The sequence below is a fragment of the Natrix helvetica genome, assembly GCF_964273705.1.
Source record: "Natrix helvetica genome assembly, chromosome: 6".
NCBI classification, from domain to species: domain Eukaryota; kingdom Metazoa; phylum Chordata; class Lepidosauria; order Squamata; family Natricidae; genus Natrix; species Natrix helvetica.
In genome coordinates, this window is record NC_138553.1 from 61,409,872 (window position 1) to 61,437,775 (window position 27,904).

The 27,904-nt window shown below is 38.2% G+C and overlaps 1 protein-coding gene across 5 annotated transcripts in view; it reads left to right on the forward strand.

Moving 5' to 3' along the window:
• Positions 1–27,904, forward strand: part of ST7 (suppression of tumorigenicity 7) — a 112,855-nt gene that overhangs the window by 73,387 nt on the left and 11,564 nt on the right. For all 5 annotated transcript variants that reach the window (XM_081958613.1, XM_081958612.1, XM_081958616.1 and 2 more), the window contains exons 8-11: positions 6,916–7,013; positions 14,820–14,934; positions 24,283–24,355; positions 25,734–25,836. In XM_081958613.1, coding sequence (XP_081814739.1) covers positions 6,916–7,013; positions 14,820–14,934; positions 24,283–24,355; positions 25,734–25,836 — 389 coding nt within the window. The remainder of the gene's footprint in view (positions 1–6,915; positions 7,014–14,819; positions 14,935–24,282; positions 24,356–25,733; positions 25,837–27,904) is intronic.

Below are 27,904 nucleotides of genomic sequence, written 5' to 3' on the forward strand. Positions count from 1 at the left end.
CTTCAGTGATAAAATGATAGGAATGATTCTGTATCTACCAAGGTTTCTTTCTTTCTTTTTAAAATTAAGATAGCATGCCAAACATTATTGATATCGCTGATAATTTTACTTAATGTTTCAGTTCACTGATAAAGAGCACATTATAGCCATATTTACCTGGATGGGTTTACCATTTTAAAGATGAATGTTTTGTAGTAATATGAGCATATGCTTCTCACGAAATTCTATGGTTCCTTAAAATCACCCCTGACTTAATGGCATGTTAAGGTTTGTCACACAGTTAACCAGGTGTTTTGATTGCATTTGGCATTTTTATCTACTTGTCAAGTCCTTTCCAAGGATCTGAGATAGGATTATTATTATTTAAGATTTAATCTTCAATTCGATTCACAGTCTGGGACTAGTAAAATTTAACAGTTCAAGTCCTAACCAAGGACCTAAGAGTTGTTAAGTAATGTCTGACTATATAGGCAGTTATTCAGAATATTCAGGTCTAATAAGTTCAAAATGTCCATGTATCTAGGCAGCCCTTTGGTTATTACTCCAAAGGCTCCTATTACAATTGGTACAACCATTGATTTCTTCCTCTATAGTCACTCAACTTCAAATTACAAATCACGACATTTTGTTATTTCTGTCTAGCTGTTTGTCTTCAATTCATGCATCACTTGGTATTGCAATATCAATGAACAAGACTTTTTTCTTTTCTACAATGGTGATGTCAGGCATGTTGTGGGCCAGATGCCTGTCTGTTTGGATCCAAAAGTCCCACAGGATCTTGACTTGCTTGTTTTCAAGAACTTTGTCAATTTGGCATTCCCAGTAATTTTTGCTGCACTCAAACCCAAACTTCTGGCAAAGCTTCCAATGTATAATTTTGGCAACTCGATCATGACTGTGAGATTTTGCTGCAGTCAAATATTATTATTATACTTTATTCATTAAACATGAAACTCAGTCAACTGAACATTCAAAAATGCATCACAAATACCATTGGCTGGTGCTAATGGTTGATACGGGCTACTGCCAGTGTCCTAGGTATCAACCAAGTACCTTCTTAAAATGTACGATGTTCCGAGTAGCACAGTTTTTTGCAGTTCCGCTGGTGTTTTTTGAGGAAGCTTCAATTTGTTGATGTATCATATAAAATTCAAGTGCCCCAATGACAATGTGTGTCACTGTTTTTTTATATTATTGTTGTTGTTGTTGTTGTTGTTGTTGTTGTTGTTGTTGTTGTTGTTGTTATTATTATTATTATTATTATTATTATTATTATTATTATTATTATTACCAAGGACCTAGGAACTGTTAAGGTAATGTTGGAGGGTATAAGTTGTTCCAAGTAGGGTGGTTTTTTGTTGAGTCAGAATGTTCAAGTCAGGTAAATTTAGAATTTTCAAATAGCGAGATAGCCCTTTAGGTATTGCTCCAAAGGCTCCAATTACAATTGGGACAACACATGATTTCTTTTTCCACAATTCGCTCAACCTCAATTTGCAAATCACAAGCTATTTTGTGATTTTTCTTGCTGATTATCTTCAATTCGTGCATCACCAGGTATTGCAATGCCAATGAACCATACTTTTTTTTCCAATTATTGTTATGTCAGGTGTGTTGTAGGCCAAGTGCCTGTCAGTCTGGATTCTGAAGTCCCACAAGATTTTGCCTTTCTCATTCTCTAAAACCTTCTCAACCTGATGGTCCCAGTGATTTTTGCTGTACTCAAATCCAAACTTTTGGCACAATTTCCAGTGAATAATCTTAGCAATGCGGTTATGGCGTTGTAGGTAGTCAATTTGTGAAATTTTACTGCACCCACTGATCAAGTGGTTGACTGTCTCATCTTTCTCATTACAGAGGCGACATTTGCTGTTGGTGGTAACATGTTGAATTTTTGCCTTCATGCAGTTTGTGGCTAAGGCTTGTTCTTGAGCTACCAAAATAAAGCTTTCTGTTTCTTTTTTCAGTACTCCTGATCTTAACCAGTTCCAAGTTAGTTTTTGGTCAGCTTTGCCTTCAATATTTTTCAAGTATTGACCATGCATAGCTTTGCTTTGCCAATTTTCAGCTCACTTCTCAATTACTTCTTATATTCAGCTTTTAACTTAGTTGTCTTCAAAAGGCTTCCTTTATTTACTTCCTTAATCATTGGTTCTTTACTTTTCCGGATGTAATCATTCAAGCTGTGTCTTTCTTCTTCCACAATCTGCTTTACTTGTAGGAATCCTCGACCACCCTCTGCTCTTGGTAGATACAATCGGTCAACATCACTTTGAGGGTGCAAAGCATGATTCATTGTCATAAGCTTCCTTGTTTTTCTGTCCAAATTGTCCAACTCCACCTGGGTCCAGTCAATTATTCCTGCAGAGTATCGAATTACAGGTATAGCCCAGGTATTTATGGCTTTTATGATGTTTCCTCCACTCAGTTTGGATTTTAATATCTTGAGAATTTGTACTTGGCTGAGGTTAATTCCTTGACTTTATTATGCATTAAGTCAGAGGCCTCTAAAATCCCCAAGTACTTGTAGCCTTCTTCTGGTTTTACTGCCTTTATCATTTCTTCATTCTCAAGTTGTACTCCATGATCTTCTAGGACCTTGCCTGCCTTGGTTGCCATTGTTGCACATTTGTCAATTCCAAACTGCATACCAATGTTTTGGCTAAAATCTTTTGTGCTTTCAATTAATAAATTCAGTTCAGCTTTTGTTTTACCAAACAGCTTCAAATCATCCATGTACACCAAGTGTAAAATTTTCAGTCCTTTCTTTGCAAGTTCGTATCCACAGTTCATCAGTTCATCTTCTTCAAAATGGTTGTCACTGGTAGCATTGAGAGTATAAAAAGTAGGGGTGAAAGGGAATCACCCTGGAAAATGCCTCGTTTAATTTCAACTTCACCCATAAGCTTCGTTTTCCAGAGGTTCATTGAAATTTCCATTGAATTTTTGTATGTTGCTGTTGATGCCAAAGATTTTCAGGCATTTCTTGATCCAGCTGTGGGGAACTGAATCAAATGCTTTCTTATAGTCTATCCAAGCCATGAACAGCTTGGTTCATCTTTTCTTTGAATTCTTTAGGATTAGCTTGTCAATCAGCAGTTGGTCCTTTGTTCCTCTTGAATTTTTGCAGCATCCTTTCTGTTCTACAAGAAGTAAGTCATTTCTTTCCAAGTATCCATAAATTTGGTTTGCAATGATACCTGTAAGGAGCTTGTATGTTGTTGGCAACCAGGTGATTGACCTATAATTTCCAGGGTCCTTTCCTTTTTCTTTATCTTTTTGGATCAAAAATGTCCTTCTAGTTGTCATCCATTCATCATTTTCAGGTGTTTTAAGATCTGGTTCATTTGGGCTGCCAATCTTTCGTGCATACTTGTAAGTGCCTTTAGCCAGAAACCATGTAGCTCATCTGGTCCAGGTGCACTCCAATTCTTCACTTTGCTTGACTGCTTTTGCACCATTTCTTTTGTTATTTTCACATCTTCCATTTTATGCACTTTAATAGAATCCTCAAATTGCTTGATCCATTTTGCATTTCTGTTGTGCTTGTTGTTTTCCCACAAATTCTTCCAGAATTTCAGAGCTTTCTCTTTATTAGGCTTTTCATTTGTTTTTACTCCATCTCCACTTTCTAAGCTCTTATAAAACGGGTGCTGATTTGCTCTGAACTGTGAATTTTCCTTGAACTAAGTTACTTGATTTTCATACCGTTTAATCTTTTCAGCAATGGCAACAACCCTCTGCTTCAGCTCTTCAATTACTACCGTAATCTCCTTATTCTCCAAATCGTATCTTGCTTTCAGGCTGCTTTTGACCTGCTTGTTCTTTAGCTTAGGCTGCCTTAGGTTCTTCAAGTTGCTCAAGTCTCCACGAAAGGTTTTTTTTTTCTTTTTGATATTCAATTTGAACCGAATTTTCCACTTAGGCTTCCCCTTTCTGCCTCTTTGGTTCCTTTGTATTTTCAAACCCAATTCTTTGGTGGTTATGAAGGCTGCTGCATACATCAGCTGGTTTGTTTCAGGTAATATAGTGGTTTGAATGGTTTGCACAGCCTCATTGACCTTTTTTAGTACATTTCTCAATTCTTTTTGGTTCACTTGGTTCAGCTTTGGCAAACGTGTCATTTCAGGATCTTCCATTTGATGCTTTATTTTCTCAGCTAATTGAGCACTATCTGTTGGTGCTTGTTCTTCAGTGCTTCCTTGTTCTTTATCTTCATCCATTTCAGCAGCCTCTTCCTCCCTTTCTTCCTCAGTTTGCTTTTGAGTCTGCAAATCATTCTTAATGTTACTCTTCTTTGTTGGTATACATTAGTTGCTTTCTCTTCGATTCCTGTTAATTCTGCTGTAGTGAAAAATTTGTGGCTCAGAATTACACGTCATTGGTCCATTAGCCTTTGTTCACTGATATCACAGTCTGTGTGGTTCACCTTCCAAATCTGATACATTCATTTTTGAAATCATTTTTCTGGTTCAGACTGATAGTAAACTTCCATAATAGAGATGTTTTCTTCCCTAGTCCAGAATTTTCACTTTTTTGCTTTTTCTTCCAGTAGCTTGTCAGCTCCATGCCCTGGTTGCCTAGCAGAGGGAGGTGAGCCCTGTAGCTCATTTTGCACAGAATGCTCAGGGGCCATAGCATCCAACGGAACCCTTGTTAATCCGGCAGCCGGCATTATTATTATTATTATTATTATTATTATTATTATTATTATTATTATACAATTGTATCACAGCGGCCAGTTGTTTCGCTGGATTTGGCATTGATTACTAGTCGGGCCCCACCCAGGGGCCTAGGACGTCGTAACATATTATTTAACGTATTATTAACGTTATTATAACGTATTAATGTAACTTATTGTTGTTGTTGTTATCATTATCATCATCATCATTATTATTATTATTAACATGTTGCCTGTCAGCAACTGTCAGCAACTGTCAGCAACTGCAACTGTAACTGTAATTGTAAACAAAATATAAGAAGCACAAAACAAAGCAAAAAAATACAAAATAAAACAAAAATGGTGGAGAGAATAAATCCTGATACAAATAGGAAAAAAGAAGAAAATGGGCATCAATTGTCCTCACTGACAGTCTGGATAAAGAGCCACATTTTGGGGGGCCTTCAAAATACCCATAGGACAAGATCATTTGAATTTGGGGGGGAGCCTCATTCTAGAAGGCATATGCTACTACAGAAGAGGCACACTTTTAGAACCTGGAACATTGTTTAATCTATGAAGCCCAGAGCACATCAACTCTGTCAGCTCAAAGCAGCTAAACAAATACTAGGAAAAGAGACAGCCCCTCAAGTAACTATCCCCTATGTTCTATAAGATTTTATAGATAATGAGAAACACCTTGAATCACACCCAGAAACAAATAGGCAATCAATGCAGCTCACAAAGCAGAGGTGTTACATAGGCAAATGAGGCATGCCAATTACTGAGAGAGTGGTAGTAGCGCAATGGTTAGAATCCTATATTGCAGGTTAATTCTGCTGACTGCCAGGAGTTCAATCCTCACAGCTCATGGTTGACTCAACCTTACACCCTTCTGAGGCTGGTAAAATGAGGACCCAAATTGTTGGGGGAAATGTGCTGACTCTGTAAACGGCTTCGAGAGGGCTGTAAAGCACTGTGAAGCAGTAGGTAAATCTAAGTGCTATTGTTATCATTATTGTTACTGCCCATGCCAGCTGAAGCTTCCAGATGGTTTTCAAGAACAACTCCATGTACAGAACAGTCAGCCACTATTAGCATATTAAAACAAATAATTATTAAGCAATAGTACTTAAACTAATATACCACTCCATAGTGTTTTACGGCACTCTCTGGGCAGTTTACAATGTAAGTACATTGGGCCCAACAACCTGGGTCCTATATTTTATAGTTTATCTGGGGTTATAAAAGTTCTAGTCTGACAGATTTCATTTCCAGCAGAAGTGCACCATTGATACAATAAACATCCAAAATAAAAAATTAGCTCTAGCTAAGATTTATCTAAGAATTGATACCAATTTGATGGCACGTAATAAGATTTACAAGAGAAAAAATGCTGAGTATATTCTCTTATTTCTTGCTGACCTTTGAGGCTTGTCCCAGTTGTATTCTTAATATGTATCTCACTTGTTTTCTTGTGTTATATTAAATATTCACAACCTTATACAAAAGGGTAAGTTCCTATGGAGTGTCAGAATTGCTGCAGTAATTTGTTAAGCACCAAGTTCCTAGCTTTTGCAAATTAACCATACACACTCACAGATATTCAAAGAACCAAAATTTTAAAAAAATGTTAATTGCAAATTATTATTAAATATGAGCTATCAACAGTATGAAAAGGAATTGCATTACACACATAACAAGGTATCTGTTACCATTCTTTAATGTATAGTCTCAATGTGCAGAAAACATATTCAAGGGGCTTTCTTAAGATTGTCATGCAAGTTTGTGTAGGCCTATGTTAGTTCTATGAAATGCCAAGCAGTTTACAGTGTACAGATTTGTGGCATGTTGTACTGATGAGCAGTTACTTCAAGTGCATAGAAAGTACACTTGCCTAAATAAAATGTTTTGTGGAAGTTACCATACTGTGCTAGGCATAGGATGTGAATGTATCACAGTGATCTAATATTGGTGCTCACCATAATTGGTAGTATATTGTAGACGTAATAAAACTATTTCTTCCATCTACATAAATGTACTTCTCTAACATGATTAGTGATAGACAGGTTTTAGAGCTTTCGTTTTATTGTGTCCTACTATCTCTATTCAACAATAAATTCTAAGAAAGGGCATTTCTTTGGAGATGTCAAAATAGACCTTTTGTTCTGTCAGTTTCTATAAACACTCAATCTCTTCAAACCTTTTCCCCTTCTTCTCTCTCTCTTTCTTTCCTTCTTTTTCTTTCTTCCCAGGACGGGACACTAATGTTTTAGTCTACATTAAAAGGAGGCTGGCAATGTGTGCGAGAAAACTGGGGAGAACCAGGGAAGCTGTGAAAATGATGAGAGATGTGAGTTTGGATTTGTGTTAATATTTGTCTTTTATATAACTAGTCACAACCACAGAGAGGAATTTCCTTTTACTATAGAACCAACCTATCTATCTACGTAAAATAGTGCTGATATCTAGAATGCTTAACCTGCTTTCTCTTTTTCTGGTCCTTTTCCTATCATCCTCATATTTCTATACAGGGTGAAAGGCTGAAAACATCCTTGGATTTGTGCCCTTTCTTGTTTACTGCTCCTGTCTTGTCTAGTTACTTTTGCATGGAACTTCATATTAAAATCTGATTTTTCTTATGAATTCAAGATCTATATAAGGAAAATTGTTGTGTATTATGAAGAGTATGAAGAAGGATACTATTAAGCAAAGGATCATCCCCGATTTTACCATAAATATAGAGTAGTAATAAACAGAAAAAAGATTAGAGTATTTTAGAAAATTTGATATGTCGTACTGAAGAAGGACGTTTATGTGACCAATAGATGCAGTTCAATTCAGCCACTGAGGCATATGTTGTTAGCTATGGGACAGTTTTGAGGATGATTTTAAGGAATATTGCAGGGGCATAAAGTACCCAATCCTGCCAAAATCAAAAACAAGAAAATGCACTGTTGAAAACCATGATTTTGCTGTCCGCTCATACTCAGGCCATAAATTTCTCTTTAATGAATGAAAAAACACCCATTTCTTAGAATGAAAGAAATGTGAAGAATGCAAACTAATGAAATTAATTTACAATTTCAAAAGGGCTAAGAGAGATGTAAAATGTCACAAATTGTTCTGTCTCCTGTACAGTTTTTCTGTTTTCAGGATGAGAGACATTATACTTGAATGATCAAAATGTTAGACTGACATCAAGAAGTCTAATGTCAACCATGTAAACTTCCTGGATTACTTATTGCAAATTATTTTTTCTCACCCAACTGTTCTCACAGGGCCACTGTGGGAAACAAAATTGAATGGAGGAAGTGCAATAATGTTATTGTGAAAAGCAGGTTAAATAAATATAAATAGTATAAATTACAACTATTTTAACTGTTTTAAATGGAGTGGGACAGCATAATAAATTTAAATAATAACATTAAAAATACAAAATTGAATATGCCTATAATTAAAGATAAATTTTAACATGATCATTTTACCACTTTGGGAGGGAAGCATACATTATTTTACTTTCATGGCCACTACCCCATGACTTTTGTTGCTTCCCTTGATTTTGTGGGTGGTGAATTCTTATTCCTACCTTTGCTTTTAATATTGTATAATAAAATGCATAGAATTCAGGGACATTCTATTCATTGTGTAGCTGGAATCTTATCTTTAAAAGTAATCCAATTTGCTTTACCTCTTCTTATTCCTCAATTTGAAGAAACTAAGGTTGTCCCTTTAACTATCTAGCATGAGAAAAAACTAAAAACATTTTGGTGTCTTCGTTTTATAGGTAGTCCTTGCTTAAGGAATTGGAATCTCAAGTTATTGAACAAAACAGTTGTTAATTGTTTAACTCTTGGCACTCCTGACTATGGTCATTAAGCAATCTCCTGGGTCATTAAGCAGATGAGCAAAAGAATTGCTTAATGAAGAATTTCAGCTCCATGCGGAGCTTCATACAGAGCTGAAATCCTTCTGGCAGGCAGCACTTTCCCTTCCAAATGTTCCTACAGCCCACCAAAGGATTTCAGCTCCCCTGCATGCACGGAGGGGCTTTATGGGGCTGCAAGAACTAAGTTGAAATCTTCAGGATTTTAGCTCTGTTCTGCAACTTGCTAAAGGGTTTCCTCTCCCTTCCATGCATTCTTCCAGCCCCACAAAGGATTTCATCTCCCCTTGATCCGTAACCACGCTGAGTATGGTAAGACTTTTGTGATGATCAAAATTGCTTTAGAGACCATATCAAAGGTAGGTTGCGCCCAGTTCGGCTGAACTGGTAGTGGTATTTTGGCCTAGGTCGCAGAACTGGCAGTGACCCCAGACTGACCATGCCCCCAAACCGGTTCCCCGGTTGCCACTGCCGTTGATGGCATGTTGTTTAGTAGTCTGAGCATGTGCGCAGTTCACTGTAAATTGTTCTGTGCATGCGCGCAAGAAGCGTGCAAGAAGCGTGCAAGAAGCAAACCACTAATAAAACCGGGAGCAACCCACCTCTGGATCATATGGCATCCTTTCCAAAACTATCATTAAATTAATCCAAACAGTCATTAAGTGATTGATTAGTTATTAAGTGAGAACTACATGTAAAAAATGAAACAATGTATGTCAAATGTATGTAAAAGTGGTTGCTTTAAAAAAAGGCCTGTTAATTTTTTTGCTTTTTACAAAAATCAGCCAAAAATTTATAGGAAAACCGAATTGCAATTAAGAGATTAAATGTGCCAAATCTGCTGAAACTCAATGCAGGGCTTTCAATACTTGTTTAATTTCTCATTTAAAATGTACATAATTTGTTTGAGTGGAGAATGCAATGAAATTTGCTGCAAAAAAATGCCTCAGAGTGATAAATATATACTGTATGTCACTCAAATTTTATTCAGAGGGATTGATCAGTTTTTGTGCAAAAGATAGATTGGAAAGAGGCAATAATCCTTTTCGTGAATTTATTACAGCCAACAGTTATGGAGGTCTCAGAGAAATACAAGAAATTAATATGTTCATGTTTTGTTTAAAAGAGAGCATTCCTTAATCCATGGGTTCCCAAGCTGTGGGCTGCCACATAACCATAACCAGGTCATGGTCTAATTGCTACTGGGCCGTGTGAATGGCTGGCTGGTGGGTGTGCACAGCCCCACTCAACCAAGCATCCTGGGTGCTCACGGTCCCACTCGTGCGAGCATTGTCGCAGGTGCTCGCGGTCCCATTTGCACTAGTATCATTGCGGGCAATGCCCCACTCACGTGAGCCTCATCACAGGTGCTTGCACCCAGTTTGCAAATGTTGTGAGTGCACACACACACGTGCTTGCCCCTCCCACAAAATCATCCCCTCTTTTCCCCCCTCCCCCCTCTCCAGGCTGCCAACCCAGAAAGCTTGGGGAACCCCCCCTTAAACCATTTGAGTAGTAGATAAGATAACCATAGAGTTGCTTCTGTGAATTGCTTCGTAGAATAGAGCTTCTATGAATGAAGGAAACGGAATGATTAAACAATATTTCTCCCTCCAAGTCTTTCCATCCTTGCAAAATTCTAAGATTGGTATAATTTATATAATTTGATCACAAGGATCCTTTTTTTAAAAAAAAAATCCATAAATATTTAGATCATATTCTCTGATACTGTTCAACTTGTCAAAATTGTTTGTCCTCAATAAAATTTTAACATGTCAGAATGTTGTTATGTCCTAATAAGTATACTGGATGAGCTGTTTATATAACAAGTTTGCATAACTGTGGAACACTACAGGCTTTTTCATCAATAGGAAAATGAAATGGAACCTGAGATTCGTTTCAGTCTTGCTGCTGGTATTAGGAATCTTACAATGAAGCTTTAATTAAAGGTTTCAGTCTATCCCTGTATGCAATTTCATTATCTCTATATCTAGGCAAGACTTCCTAGAATTATTGACAATTCTAGTTCACACCCTTCCTCCCCCCCACTTTTTAAAAACTGAATAGTATAAGGATCATAAATGGACTCTGTAAGATCAAATTGTATGTCAGGTTTTTAATGTCTTCGTTATTGGTACACCTTAATTTACTCATAATATTCAAAAATAAACTTTTATATCAGTCTATGCATTCTTAATTCCAATTGTGTTTCTATAAGTAGCCTTTTTCTATAGTATCCAAAATCACTAGGTTGTTATGGGCTGCTCTAGAGTGTTTTGTAAAGAAAATACTAATCTCACATAACTTGCTTTCAGATCTACATTCCAAGCAATGATATAGATTGCCAAAGCGTGGACAATGATTCTTAATGACAACAGTATAGAAAATATAGTGAGAAACCTGGAAACAAGCACCAAAGAAACCAAATGTTTATTAAAACCAGGAACTCTGTGTAAGGGGTGTAGGAAAAACAATCAAATTACATGACAAAGTCTAAAAAGAAATGCTGTTCTGGGATTTGGATGTCAAACTACATAGCAAACTAAACTGTATATTTCCATATGGTTTAAAACAAAGGTACCATAAATAATTGATTATTGTGTTACATTCTCGGGCACCTGTGGCCCAAGAATGTGCCAGCAAAAATGGGCTCCTTTCAGCTGGGATGGCCTGCTGCAGCCTTCTGCCAGCAAAAATGGAGCTCAAGGGGCCTTGAGAGCTCAGTTTTTGGCCGTGAAGGCCTCTTGCAACCCTCTGCCAGCAAAAACAGAGCTGGGGGGGCGGGGGACGACGACTTGCATGCTCCATTTTCATCTGCAACAGCTTCCTGCAATCCTCTGCCAGCGAAAACAGAGCTTGGAGGGCCTTTCAAGCTCCCTTTTTGGCCGTGAAGGCCTCCTGTAACCCTCTGCCAGTGAAAACAGAACTTGGGGGCTTACGAGCTCCATTTTTGGCTATGAAGGCCTTCTGCAGCCCTCTGCAAGTGAAAACAGAGCTGGGTGGGGGGCTTACAAGCTCTGTTTTGGCCCATGAAGGCCTGCTGCAACCCTCTGCCAGCGAAAACAGAGCTGCCGTCATCCCTGCCGCTTGTGCACCTTTTTCTTCCACACTTTTCTCTTCCACCTAACTTTCTATTAATGTGCTTTGATACAGCACTTTGGGAACCTCCAACTTCTTTTGCAATTACCTTTTGAGGCTTTCCCTTTTTTGTCTTCCCCAAGCTTTAGGAAAGCCTCTGGGGGCTGGGAGGAGTCGCACGCGCATTTGCAGGTGGGCAGGGAGTTTGAGTAGTCACACATGTGCATGCAATAGCGCACACATGTGCAATTTTGGCATGCCGTAAGAAAAAAGTTCGCCATCACTGGTCTAGATAATGTACTTTTCTTCTTATCCTTTTCAGATCTTCTTTAAAATAAGGAACAAAAAGATTCATAAAATGAAACAAATATATATTTTAATTTACAATGAATTCTTTGTTTTATTTGCTATATCAGAGTTTATCTGCATGAAGTAAGGGAAGAGCTTTCAGTTAGATTATTTGCAACCTACTATTTACTGTATGTCATATATAATCCCAAGCAAAACCCACCATCCCAAGCATCAAGATTTTTTCATGCATAGAAGTTGCTTTAAACAGTGGTGGGCAACCTTTTTTTTCAACTGAGCCAAATCTCGCCAAAACCACGATTGAAATTTATTTTGAGAGCCACATTTTTAAAACCGAAAATACATAGGATGGTACACTGTTTTTAGTTTCAATAAACTCTGGCATTTGAAGCACGCAAGTCTTAAAGCTGTCAAGTTACAAGATCCTTGCATCCCTAACCCTTTAGGAAAAAAAACCAGGGTCTTCAAACCTGACAGCTTGAAGACTTGTGGACTTCAACTCCCAGAATTCCTCCTCCAGTCATGTTGCGGCGACGTCATCTGCGTGGATCCATCTTCGGCTTTTTTCACAGGGGGCAGGGCTGCTGCTGAAGATGTCGATGACGAGCCCCTGCCGCCACCAGAACAACAGCTGCCTCCTCCTCCTCCTCCAACAGCACCACTACATTTGGAGTGAAGCCGCCAAAGCTCCCGCTGGTGCCCCCCTCCACTCGGAGCACCGCGTTACCCCTGCTGCCTTCGCCGCCGCCGCCATGCTTTTGAGAAGCCATGAGGCTTTTTTTCCCTGCTCCTGCCCCCCCCCGCCGCCTTCCTACTGGCTCCCGCGGCCTCATGGCTCCTCAAAAGCACAGCAGAGGAGGAGGGGGAAGGGTAACGCGGGGCCCAACTCAGGTGCTCCGAACGGAGGGGGAGGCGCCGCTGCCATAGGCGGGGGCGCCGGCGGGAGCTTTGGCGGCTTCACCTCTGCCGCAGCGTCGGGTGCTGTTAGAGGAGGAGGAGGTGGCAGCAGATATTCCGGTAGCGGCAGGGGCTTTACTTTAGCTGCAGCGCCGGGCGCAAGCAGCTAGGATTGGCCACCCACAAAGGACCTCCTCCACGGGCTTGCTTTCCTGGCATCAGTCGCCCCGCGCTCACCAAAACAAGTCCGGGGAGGTCCTTTGCGGGCGGCCAGTTCTAGCAGCCGCGCACCTTAGAGGGAACAGTGGGAGGGAGGGGAGCGGGCACCCGGCACACAGAAGAGCCGCATTAAAATGTGTAAAGAGCCGCATGTGGCTTGCGAGCCGCGGCTTGCCGACCACTGGCTTTAAACATTATAATGCTTTTGTGATCTTATAAAATACAACCTATATATACAACCATTCTTCAAAATTGGACTAAATTGATACCTTCTCCTTTTGGGCCATGGGTGTCTAAACTTGGCAACTTTAAGATTTGTGAACGTCAAATTGCAGCATTTCCCAGCCACGTGCGCTCCTGTTCTAGGCCAAACTCCAACAGGTGAAATAATTGAGTTTTTGGAGTTCTTGTGTTTAGAAAAGTGTAGTTTTTCCAGTCCAGGTTTAGCTGTTGCTTTCTCACTCTTTTGTGATACAAGTATCTCAAGACCTAACAGGACATTTATTTTCATTTTAAAACATTTACTGTAGTAGGCAGGGCAATATTTAAATAAATTTTGAAGCTGACTTCAATGTCTTAACTCAATCCTGGAAAGTTAATAATGATAAAAAATTAATATTTTTGTGTATTGACCTTGAATAAGAAGGATTAGGCATGTTTCATCTAGTTAATCTTTGGCTTTTCTAGATACAAATGACTCTGGAGAATGTAATTTAATGTGTTAGTAAAATTAAAATACTCCTTTCTGATCTTCATAAGTAAAATTAGGAACACAAGAGCTGCGAACATTACAGACAAATGAATATTAATAAGGTGATCGTGATTGTATATCCCTACAACAAATGTCCATGTATCTTGAATGGGATCAATTAAATCTAGCATATTCTTGCTATGTTTTGATTATTACCTTTTTTTAAGCCAGCTTAATTATATTTTGCTATAGTTACTCATCCATATATTTATAATTTGTTGGTATTTGCCAAATATTTTAATGTAAGTTGTTTTATGTACGTTTTTCTTCAGCTGGGCCTTAGATGTTATTCTGCTATCCATTTCTTGATTTCTCCATCATTTCTCAATCCTTCCTTTTTCTAATTTTTAAAATTGACTTCTGAAACCCACAAATAATGAGGAAATGTGGTAGTAGAATGTAACATTATGAAAAACAATTTTTGCATGTTTTAATTGTTTTAACTATTTTATAGTTTTAAAATTGTAAGCCAATTCTTGGCTGGGATAGGTTATAGCAATCAATCAATCAAATAAATAAAGAATACATTCTTAACCCATTTCCTGTGGTCCCTATCAGGAAATGATACAAAAATGTCTTAAGACATGAAAAATTGGGCTTAAAGAAAGTTTATCTTTAAAGCTAACTGTACCCTGCCAGCATTTCAGAATATCCAGTTGATCCAAATCAGGTTCTTGGTATAATAAATGGAAGCCTAGTTAAGCCCAATTTTCCATTCTCTTAGTTGCAAGATAGAAAACTGATCTGTGAAATAAAAATGTCGTTCATCAGGTTAGACTCTTTGGTCCATCTAGCTTAGTACTGGCTTTACTAGAAAATTTCAATGCATCATTTTTTAATGCTGCTGTTCTTGGATTTATTAACCTAACCATATATGCCTATATATTGTTTTCATGTTCTAAGTTCAGACAATGGCAGGAAGAGATTATTAAATGTGAACAGTCATTATAATTTATTTTATATTTGCCATATAAAATACCATGCTAAGTACTAAGCCTCTTTTCTTTCTTTCTTTATAGTTGATGAAGGAATTCCCTCTTCTTAGTATGTTCAACATCCACGAAAATTTGCTAGAAGCTTTGCTGGAGTTACAAGCATATGCAGATGTTCAAGCTGTTTTAGCAAAATATGATGGTAAGTAAAGTTGCTCTTTATCTACCCTGATACTCTGTCTGTATGGGTGTAAAACAAAGGATAGCAATACCCTTTAACCAAATCATGTTTTGGTTTTCTTTTTATTTGTTTTGCTGGATTTTCTTAAGCTGTAGTTGTAGCTTCCAAATAATTCCATTTAATTTATGATACCTAGTGTTTAAATGTGGTAGTAGTAAAGAACAAATCATCATTCTATTTTTTTGGGGTGAGTTTCAGAGTTTTACTAATTCTTCTATGAATATTTTCTGTCAGTGACTTTGTAACTTTTTGGTTTACAAAAAACAACCCTTTCTAATTTCATTAGAACCTAAGGTGAAGTTATAGGACTTAAGCAAGAACTGTTTTCTTCCTCTTTTCTTACTTTAGAAGTGCCACTCAAACTCTTGAAAACAGGTACACATAAAAGTTTTCAGGAAGCCTTGGAGGAAGGAAATAAGGACTTGCCTAAGAAAGTCATTTTCTGCCAGCAGTAGCAGTTTGATATTGCAGCCACCAAAATTGCTAGCTGCAGAAGCTATAAATGTGGAATCTAAGATTGCTTCTGAGCAGAACAATTTCTCTTTATGTTGCCTTCTTCTTAGCTAATTTTTGAAGGGCATCTAAAATAACCTGCTTTGCTAAACTTGAAATTATCAAGTTTAATACTAAGCCACCCATCAATCTTTTGCTGTTGGATGAAATATATGAGGTTTTTAGTAGTATGTAAATTAGTACATTGTTCTTTATCTTTATTGCTAGTGTTGGATCAGACTTTTAGAAAGCAGCAGACTGTGACATAATTTGCGTGAGATTTTTGCTAAAAAAAGAACTGCAACAAGCTTGAATAAGTAGGGAAAAAATTAAAATAAAGACTTACAACTTAACATGTTTTTAAGAGACAGAAATAGTGCCATAAGCACCACTGGGGTATTCATTGATAATCTCCTCTAAGCATACTGATGTAATATTTCTTCACATTTCTTAGTTGAAGTAGCCTTCTGAGATGTTCTTTGGTGCTTGTTCCACTAACATAGCAAGATTTCTCTTCAACGTATGGTACTTAATGCTCTACAAGACATTAAACTCCTGGAGATGACTTCTGGTTCCTGAAGGCGACGGACGTGTTGTCCGCCGCTCTTCTCCCCGGCTGGCTCCCTAAGGAGCACAGAGGACCCTGGAGGGGTTCTCTGCTGAAGGGCAGCTTGCTGAAGCCCCCCAGAATCGGTGGCAGCCGGCGGGGGTGCTTTTCAGCTTCGCCTAGGAGCCGGGGAGCAGGGGGGGCGAGGGACGGCGTTGTGCTGTCCGCCCTTTTGCCGAATGGATCTGGAGGAGAGAGCGTACCTGGAGAAGTGCGGCTGGATTCTGGTGGTAGGGGACCCATCCTGAACTCTCTGATCGTTTAAAAGAAAAGCAGCAGACTTTTGTAAATTCTGTGTTCAACCTATTTGAATGGAGATTAGAGGGGGGTGTTTCTTTCTTCTACCCCCCCTCGGATTAAGTGGCATTTGAACGATCTCTCTTAGAAGAGAGAGAACAAAGGCTGACCCGTCACTTCAGCTAGCCAACGGAGAAAGATCTTTATCACAACTGCTAGTAATGACTGTGGAGCTGTTTTTCCTTTAAAAGCTTTGATAAGAGATATCTGTTTTCTTTCTCCCTGTGGAAAGAGGAGCCAAGATGGCTCCCACCCTACTCTGTTTGTTTACTTATAAATGAAGTCTGCCCTTTGAAACTACATTCAGCCTTATTACTCTCTCTGAGGGAAACTGAGACCCCTCCCTGAATGTGGCTCTTCTGAACTTTGACTATTTGATACCCTTCATCTGGTTTGCCTCGGTGCCTTGGAACTGTCGGTTGCGGCTTTGTTTTGCATTTTGGGATCAGCACAGCTGCGCAATCCTCGGACACCATCTTCCTGGGAAAAGACTTACATCTCTGAATTTTAAACAAATGTGGCCTAAGAAGCCACCGATGGGCAAGTCACTCTCGGCCCCCTCATCTGGCTCCTCCAGTCCTAGTATGCAACAAACAAAAATCACCTCAATGTTACAGCAAGAGCGGACTGGAGAGGGACCAAAAGAACTATCTGTCTCTCAAATGTTTCAAGAACTTATGAGGGGTCAAAATGATTTGAAAAAAGAAATGACAGAGCTTAAAGAAGAACTCAGAGATGTTAAACATCATATTGCAGAAAATAAACAAAGGATTGTGGTGTTGGAGGAGGGAGTGGCTTGGTTGGGGGAAGAAATTAAAACAATCCGGAAGGGAAATGTAGACTTGGAAAACTTTTTGGCAAAAGTAGAATTTGAAAGAATATCCTTTTTTCTTAGATTCCAGAACCTACCAGAGACAGAAAATGAAGACCTTAAGGATATCATGAGTACAAGTTTAGCAGATTATATTAAGAGAGATAAAAATCAGCTGTGGTGGGATATGAACTTAGTTTATAGGATAAATTCAGCATATGCTAGAAGTCATAATGTTCCAAGGGAGGTACATGTTAAATTTCTCAGGAGGACCACAAGTGATGAGGTGCTTGGGACCCAAAGGGAGAGACCATTGAAATATAAAGATGAAGAAATCATCATTCTTAAGCAGATTCCAAAAAAGATAAGAGAGAGAAGGAGAAAGTATTCCTTCTTATCAAAGAAATTATACAAGAAAGGAATTTGGTTTAGATGGTTATTGCCAGAAAGAATGTTGATCTTTTGGGAGGGAAACAGGATTAGAATTAATACAGTGCAGGAGGCGGAAGCCTTCATTAAAAAGAATTCTCTCCTCCTAGAGGACGAACATAGTGAAGGTAGTGGAAGGGACAGTATGGTGCAAGATAAGAAGGAGTGGGGGCTGAGGCCGCCTCTGGGGACAGGGATGAAGGAGCAATATCGAAAAGGCTCAGATCACAAAAATAAAAGCACTTGAAGTAAATAGCAATTGGTGATATTCTAGAATGTGACAAAAGAAAATGAATGAACACATGGTTGACAATATAGAATAAGACCTTGTTTTCTGCTTATCTTTTATATTTTGTTTTTAAGATTATAAAAATTGTGAGTGTTGGATGGGTTTCTATCACTAGTGTGGGAGCTGCCAAATTTTTTTGTATATCCCTATACCTTTCCCCATATATGTGTAAAAACCAATAAATTTTTTTGAAAAAAAAAAGACATTAAACTCCTCCAAAATTTGATGTGTACATTCTGAGAGGTGATGCAACTGCTGTGATCCTCAATATGGTACTTAGGAGCTCTAGGAAAAGAGACCCCATATGTCAACTTTATATTTGCTACCCCACTTAATTTTTTTACATTCTATAATTTATAAAAATAATAAATAATTTGCATCATGAAAAGTACCTTCGGCATAATCTTTTTTTCTAAAGATTTCCTGGTCCATAAATGGACTTCATAAGACGTCTTAGAAATTAAGTGCCTGAAGTATTCCTATCACCTTGGAAAAAGATTAGGTTTAGAGGAAAATCTGCAGTGATAGAGGGCACTAGAGGGAATTGCATTTTGATAAATCTCCCCCATATGAATCAGGACCATTTGAAAATAGACATTTGCTAGAAAGTGCACAACTTGTCTGCAGAATTTCAGATATGTCCCTTTAGAACAAAAAATGCAGAGGAGGACCCTGCCTAGTTGCATTTTTCAGTTCTTTTCAGTTATTCTTTTCAGTTGTCTTCAGACATCTATTTTGATTTACTATTGAAAGCTTATAAATGTCTTTGTTTAGAAGAACATTGCTTTTATAGCAAAACTATACTAAGAAAAAGAAGTTCTGACTTTTTGGACAGCAAAAGGGGGGAAAGATACACAAACTAAAGGACTGGATTACATAGAATATTAAAGTGAAAATTGCTGAACTACGAAATCTTAATTATGTTTTCTAGTAACAGTACATATCTTATTGTTGGCATTGCTTCCCTGTTGATCTTGACTTGTTGCCAAGTGCACTATATAAATTGGCTATGTAATCACATACGATTTGTTGATAAAGAGGGCACTTGCTTGTTCTTTGTAACAAAATCAAAACTGGACTAAAAGTGTCAGACAGATTTAGTAAACTCTAATTTTAAAACTGAATAAATTCATGCTGCCTATTTATTTCATGGGTTTGCAAGCCATTTTTATTCATAGACAACTCTAAGGACATATACTCCAATTGTATAATAAAGATTACAACCTATAGTTGCAATATGAATAGTCAATGTGCTGAAAAACAACCTCCCATCATCACCATTTTCATCACAATGCCACTATCTCAATAAGCAAGAGTTGGGAGTTGAAGAAGACTTCCAGGTTATAGAATATAGACTTCCAGGGAGTTGAAGAAGACTACCAGGTTATAGAATATAGACTTCCAGCTTAAAATGAGGGAACCAATCCATTCCAAGACTAATGGCTCATTGACCTCTGAACCTACAGCTTCTCCATCTTGCAGAAAGTAAGTCTGAATCTGTTCATTCCTATCCAGACCCTGACAATCTCAAAGCAATGGGACAGTGCTTTGATCATATATTCTGTTTGACCTGAAATTGAGATGAGCAATGGGTATCATGATATTTGTCCCTGTGTTGATGAATCACACACCACTGTTGCTTAAACTATGGAACAGAGAAAGTTGAACACTTTCGGTACTTTTCAGACTTGACCTCTCCCTTCCCCTCACTACCAACTGAAACAAGTCCCAGAGAATCTATAACACACTTCTTTTTCAAGTCCCAGAGTCAGTTCAAAATTATTTTATAATTGATGTGATAAAAGGCAACTGAGAGGTTGAAGAGGACAAGGAATCTTGCCACATATCATCCAATAGAACAATTTGTGTGTTCTTGTTAAGATACACTAGCATGAAACTCATCTAAAAAGGGTCCAAATAATCCATCTCATCTAGACCTCTCCAACCCCAGCTCTAGCCCCTCCTCAATACTCTTTGCTATACAAGGAAGATTCAATAATGGTTGATGGTTCTCCCAGCTATCTGAAAAACCACCAAGCAATGTTTTCTTAAAGGGTCATAAGTGCCGTTTTCAAGGCCAGGAACACGAACTCTTCTCTCAAGGATACATTTGCTATCATTGTAACCCAGCAAACTTCCGTCAGCCTGGAGGCTTTTACCAGCCAGTTAGTGCAGGTGTCTAACCACACTGCACTGATAGTATTACCAAAGATCACGTCCATTTCTTCAGGATGAATAGACTCAATTTCCTAGATAGCTTCACAAGGTCAGGTATTTTCGTATCAACAGAATCTGACTAGCTAATGTCCAACTCTGCATGGATCTAAACTGTTTTATCATTCAGTTATACTGCAAATTCAGCAAATATTCTGCCAACCAACTTTTCCTAAAAGATTTGAGCATACTTCAGAAAAGGCTGCTAATCAGCATTCTCTGGACAGAATAAAGGCAAAGAAAAAAAAACCAGACCTTACCCATGATTGGACAGATCCACTCTTTGTCTTCCACCAGCATTCTTCTCAGCATTGCTTTTGCCACTTCAGTTCTCAAAGTTCTTTGGTAAATCAATTCTGCAAGTGTATCAACAAACCAAGGAAGGCTGCTCAGGTGCAATTCTGTCCAAAGCAATGGTTGCCAATATATTCAGTTGATTAACCAAGAACTCTGGAAATGCCCAACAAAATCTCAGAAGAAATTTCTTGGAAGACAGAAGATCCAGTAGATGCTTGTGCATACCAATCAAATACTTCATTCCATTTGCAAAGAGGTGGTAAGCTGTTTTAATGGTGAGGAACATGAACATTAGCTAAGATGTATACAGTGGTACTCAATTGCTTTGAATCCTGGTACTCAATTGCTTTGAAACTCATCTAATTTGGTACTCAACACATTTTGAGATGAAAACTGTCCTGGTACCTATTGTTTGTTTGATACTCAATGCCCAAACTAGATTTTGTTGGTGTCAGCTACCTTGTGACTCATTACATTATTCCTTATGGGAAAAGTTTGTTTGGTACTCATTGTTGGTACTTTATCGCACCTCTCAGAACCAATTAAGGATGAATACTGAGATACTATACTACTTTATATATATTGTGGCCATTATTTTTCATTACTTATACACTACTGAGCTTCCAATCATGATTAATGAATATTATTAGTGTTGAACAGTCTTGGATGAAGAGAAATCCCATATTCTAAGCCAGAAATTCCAGTCGTTCCCATGTGCATGACACAGCTTTTGCATTCCAATCATCAATATCATCCCTGTAAGTTTCCCAAATGCACAAAAAGCTTTCTTGATGAAACTTAACAAGCATAAATAATATAATACAACAGCAACATTTCTATCTGTATGTATCCACATTTTATTATAGTTCAAATAATATAAAACGCTTAAAATATTAGGTCTATCAGGCTAGGCAACCTCTTGATGGCAGCAAAAAGGTATTGAAACCCAAATTTTACTTACTTTTTACGGGTCATATGAATTTTTTGCAGTTCAGATATTATGATCAGAGTTGTGTAGGGCAGCGGTCACCAACTGGTGGTCCATGGACCACTGGTGGTCCACAAGAAAATTTTGTAGGCACTCAGAAAAAATTATTTGCCCTTTTTATATTGCACTAAATACTATTTATCTTTTTTTTAAAATTGTATTAGTAGTCCGTGGGATTTAAAATTATGAATGTAGTGATCCCTGGGGTCCGAAAGGTTGGTGACCCCTGGTGTAGGGTGAATATAAAGCCACAACTTCAGATGTTGTTTCTGGTATCTGATATAATATTCCAACTGCAAAGAATTCAAGTTCAGCATTTTGTTTACTATGATGGCCAGCCAGAAAAAAGATCTGAAGCAACATGTAAGGACAAAAGTTCTCTCATTTTATATTTTCCCCAGCAACTGGTGTCCAGCAATTTACAAATCAGTTACTTCTGATCTCTCTGATTCAATGAAAAACAGTTTTTTCCTCACCGCATTTGCAAAGTGAGTCATTGAACCTTTCCTTGACAACCATCTATACATTATACAAAAAGATGCAGGTTTCGGAAATCTGGTGTCCCTGATTAAAATTATTACCATGCATAAATGTATATAAAGTCTGGTGTGCACATAGAATAAATAAGAAATTAACGTTTGATGTGTATTTCTGAATATCAGTGGATCCATTTTTTTTCATGATCCCAATGGAGTTTTGAAAATGTAAAACTTGACTGGGTATTTGCTTGTTTGCTTAGTGAGACAAAGCTGAGAGTGACCATTAGGTTAGCCACATACTGAATGGAGGGGTCCAACTGTAGTTCAGACACTGTTCTATTAAAATCTCAATGGGAAGCCATAAAGCAGGCTGTTTTGTGTAATGTTTGGTAGTGTTTGCTCTGGTATTTGAATTCTGAACCTGGAAACTATTTGCTTCTCTCTGTTTGTTTCTTTATTTTTGTCTTTTGTGGTTATTATGTTTGCCTGACTTTTAGAGTTTGATGATGGTAACTGGCCATTATCTTGTCTACTTGCTGTGAATATGAAAAGAGCAGAATATCAATTGGTTAAATAAATAATAAGGGCAACTGCAATGAAGTTGCAGCAGTTTGGATGCACAAATTGGATGGTTTGATTCAAGGACCAAACTTTCTAAATACCAATGGTTTGAAATTGATTAAGCATGTTCTATTTTGGTAAATGGAAAAAAAGTCAATTGATTGACTTCTGCTTGCTTCTCTGGCTGTTTTTCACTTTTGTCTCTGGAGATATTTGCACATGCCTCACAGATGCCAACAAGCTTTAAAGTACATTATTCCTCTTAAATTCCAAAGAACCTTAAAATAGTTGTCTAATGGAGACTATATTTAAACCACAATCATGCTAAATATATTCCGTTTTTCTGTGAATTTATATATAGTCTCATAAGATAGAGAAGATTGTGCATCTTAGTTTAAAGAAGTCATAGATGAGGGAATCTGAGCCCTTATCCATCTAACCCAGGGGTGTCCAAACTTGGCAACTTCAAGGCTTGTGGACTTCAACTCCCAGAATTCCCCAGCCAGCAGAGGCTGGGGAATTCTGGGAGTTGAAGTCCACAAGTCTTAAAGTTGCCAAGTTTGGACACCCCTGATCTAACCTATGCTTGGATTGTTACTTCAAGTTATTCTTCCTTGGCTCACTTCCACTGCCTGAGTCATCCCTGAGAAGAAGAACTAAGGGTAGAGAAACCAAAGAATGGAAACTTTAGCTTTATGTATCAGTGTACACTGGTTCATGTACTCTGTTGATATTTCAAGTAGGCTACACTACTTTATACAGAAAGGTACCACAGGAGCAACAAACATTGATTAATCAGTGTCCTTCATCCATAAGGCATTTGAAAATTGTGAATCCATGTTATGGAAAGATAAATACAATACTGCAGCCTTCCCAAATTTGGTATTTTTCTTTGCCTACACTGGATGGGAATTATGTGCTCTGTGTTGAGGAAGACTGCAGAATAGTAACTGGTTACTGGATAAACATTATTTATAAACCAATAAACTGTTTAATTTTTAAAAAGTATCTAGGAAAATATATTCATACTACCTACCTTAGCATTTAATAAGGTCCTGCACTGCATCTGCTACATATTGTATGTTGAGAGTTTTGGCCCAATCATGTCCAATACTGAGTAGAAGACCTGGAGAAATTCCCAAAGATGTGATTTTAGATGTCTCAGTCTTTTTCCATGTGGACTGAAAACAAATCCTCATAATTAATGGGACAAGACCAAGAGGAAAAATGGATCTTTTAAGCCAGCAGTTGATATGGTTGTCCACTCTCTAGCCTCTACTTTCATGAGGCCTGTCTCTAGCCTCAAGGTAGCATTTGAACTACATTTTGGGACTTGAAGGACTGATCTTAGGAATTTGGACTACGGTGCAAAATTAGAAAAGGGACCCAACTGGGCACCATAGAAAAGTTGTGCTATTGGCTTGATTTTAAATAATTCAGATGCTGCAGGAATGTAATGGTCACCTCTTTTCCTGAGGATTGTAAACATAGTAGATGAAGACCTTCAAGCATTTTCAGCAACAAAGTCACCATAGGGATTGTCAGTATTGTCAGAATGTAGGACTACACCAAGATTTTTAAACCAGAAAACCTGCTCCAATTTATTGCCATCTATCATCCAAGAGGGATTTTTGGGCCTTTAGGCAAATGACATGATTTTGATTTTCTGATAGTTCACAATACGTTTTCCCATTTCATCAAATTAATTTCTACTGAGTATTGATAGCTGTCTATGTCTCTTCTTCTCTGTCCTTTTGTTTTCTTTAGCTGCCCACTTGTAATGATCTATTATCAGTGCAGACATAGAAGAATCACATATTCTTATTTTTATTTTCTTTCCAACAGATATAAGTTTACCAAAATCAGCAACAATATGCTACACAGCTGCCCTTCTCAAAGCCAGAGCTGTCTCTGACAAGTAAGTCTGGAAAAATTCCTGCCTGCTCAAATTTTACTCTGTTAAACATGGCAAAACATTTTTCATAGTTGAAGGTTATTTATCCTGGCAGTAAAGCATCAGGTCTGTCATAAGTCTGCAATATACTACCAAGAATGGATACTGTGGGGACAACAATGAATTCCATATGGTTTAATTGGGGGGAAAACAGCTAGCCGCTTTCTTTCTGCAAGCAAAAGAAGTTCGAATGCCATAAATGTAATTCTAGCAATGTAGTTTTACCAGCAGAATAATAAGTGTGGTGTTGGACTGGGAAGGGGCTAAACTTTATTTGAGGCAGGTAGACCAAGTGCTTACTGCATAAGAATTCCTGGCAGGCAAGTGATGTCCTTTTAACTTGTATGTGAAACATAATTGTGTGCAGCTGTGAAAGGTGTCATATGGTTGCTGTCGAAGCACAGCACCAGACCCGAGCCAGGGTCTGATCAGAGGTGGAAGTGAGCCAGTCCCAAGCAGTAGACATCCCACCATCGCCATGCTTTCTGAATTCAGCCGAGTGGGGGTGGAGCAGGCCGCATGGGAAAGTCTGCTTTCCTTCCTGCTTTTTTCAGAGAGTTTGCTATTGTAGTGTATGTGCACTTCAAGACCTGAGTAATTTTTTTTCTTTCATTCTTTTTGTCCTGTAGATCGCCAGTACCAACTGCAACATCTTTCCTCCCTACACAGCGACTCCAGCTTGGGAGGGCAGGGCTAGGTTTGTCACAGCTTTCCCTGTGGTGGCTGCCTGCCAAGTACAGCTATGGAGTTAGCCGTGGGGTGTGAGGTGAGAAAGAGATTGCATGGTCTGGGTATTTTTCTCCCCATCTTCCACTCTCTGGGGCAGATAATATTTGCCCTCAGTTTGGGTACATGGTCAGGAATGGATACAGCTGGGAGCAGATCTCCTGCTGCTGCTGCTGCACCAGGCTTTCAACTCAACTTGTCTTAGTGGCATTGGGTTGAGAAGTCCTGAAGCCGTCCTAAAATGTAATCTATAAATTTACTGGGATTTTTTTTCCTCACACCTCCCCATGCCCCCCCTCCCAGCCTGGAGATTTTGGTCCAGATTTTAAAAGCAAACACATAAAATAAATTTAGATTAGCAGGCAGACAGAAATAGAACATGGACTGTTTGAACATTATTGTGATAAGTTTCAAACATGCTTTTGACTTCTGCTGGGATTTTTAATCTCTCTATAATTTAGTTGTTTGGATGTTTTTTTTGCCATGGAGGTTTGATAAGAGCTAAGGGAACTGGCTCAGCTGATTTCAAAGACCCCTTTGACTTAGTTCTTCCTTTTATGTTACTTTGCGATGCCAAAATTAATCTTCATACTTCTCTTCTCTTTGTTCTGTATAGGTTCTCTCCAGAGGCAGCTTCAAGAAGAGGTCTAAGCACAGCAGAAATGAATGCAGTGGAAGCTATTCACAGAGCAGTAGAATTTAATCCACATGTGCCAAAAGTGAGTTGATGTGAATCTCTACTACTATTTGGTATAAGAATCAAAACAAATTTAAGTAGCAACTTAATTGCCAAATGGTATCTCCTCATATGAAAAAAAAAAAAATCCAATCCAGTCACTTAGAACAAAATTCTCTTTTGTCTCCGTCTTTTGCCATCTTTTCTCCTCATTCATAATTGATTTTTTGGATGTCCTCTACATTTCTTGTCGTGCCTTTAATCAAATATAATTCTGACAGAAATGTGCACACAACTTTTGATTATTGACATGTAGCATTAAGTTGGGAATAAAATTCAATTCACTTGGTTTTTCTTCTGAATAAACATGGGTGAGCTTGTCAGCGTAGTTTTAGACAGCTCTTGGCTTACTCATAAGATTTAAAGAGTTCAATAGAGATAAGAAAATACAATCTCATAGTTGCATCCTATCTGCTGGGTCGGTGATCATCTGCCATTATTGGAAGCCAAAGTAGTAATAAGTTACTTTTCAGGGACGAACTTTGGCAAAAGTTCGATGTGGCCAGGGAAGAATGTGACCATTTTAACAATCACAGGATCAGAAATGAAATAGGGATGGATACAATATGGCAAACATTGAAAAGAAGAAATTGTAGTTGGCAGTCAGGTTTCATTTTAATTTCCCAAAGTATTTTGGATTTAGAGGTGTTTAGAGAACTTTCAAGATCACAAATCTCTCCATTCTCAAGATCTTCGTGTCAGCGTTCCAAATATCATGCAGAATTAAATCAGAGTCCAAGGCAGAGCTATCCTTAAAGTTCCAATTTAATAAGACAGACATGTTGGCACATCTGTGGAATCCCAAATCTGAAAACCTCCTGGGATTCCACCCAGTTGAAAGTTCATGATCTTTTCCCCACACCCATAAATCCATCACATGGTCCAATCTTCCTCGGCCACGCTGGCATCTCCACCCAGCTGGTTCCGGTCAGGTGCAGAGGTGCGGAGACAAAATATGACCTTGGCTTCTATAAAGGAATGACAACAACACATTCCACAACTCTACTCCTTTCCATTACCCCCTCCCAATTACTACACTAATGAAACAGCACAGTGAAATAATAGAAAGTGTGGCAGGCCAAAGATCCTAAAAGGAACATAACTACAAGCCTGACACTAGGCTCGTACTGGATTCCATCCCCTTTTGGATGGCTACTGTTACAGGTAAAATGTACTTTGATAAATCTTGTGTTTGTAGTAATAAATTATTTATCTAATGTTTCTATGTGATGCATCTTCTTGATCTTTTTAAACCTCAGGATCTGTTTTTTGAATTTGAATAATACTTCCTGTGTTCCTCCTCTTCTTTCAAACCTTTTATGGGACTTTCCTGCTTTAGCTATTAAGACTTTTCACAAGTGATGAGTAATCCTTTTTTTTTTCATTTCCTTGTTCTTTTAATCAGAATGTAGAACTCTATTAGGTGGATGGTCAATTCAACTAGAATGTCAAAATGTGAATTTAAAACCTCTGCTCCATTATTCATGTTACATAAGTAAGAGTCAGAATTTCACAATGTGAGTTGTTCTGAAATTTACTTATAAAGCTAAAAGGTTTGTTTGTTGTTCCTTTTATATGCTGGCCTTCATACTGCAAAAAGAAGAGGGACATTTCTGTGCTTCACTAACACTATTTCCTTTTCTGTATTTGATCCATAATATAGTTTAGAAGAAGATTTAAAATATGTCTTCTCACCCAGAACTTTTCAAGTTTTGTGCATGTTATCATCAGGTTTTATTACAATATTATGATATTACATCTCTGTAAACCACCTAGTGTTGTGGAAATGAGTAGCATACTGTATATATAAGCAGCAAGTACACTGAGACTAAATATGGTGAGGAGTCAAAGCTCAGAACCAGTTTGTACCAGCATCCAAGGCCAGGCGCCCTGAGAAAGAATATGGATTACCCCAAAACATTTCAGCATTCTCAAAACACTTTGGCAAGTTCCGATTGGCTGAACACAGACTGTTATGGGGGAGGGGGGGGCTTGGATTAAGGGAAATTTTTCTGTATCTTTTGTTTGCAGGAAACCCAGAGCTAGCCTGA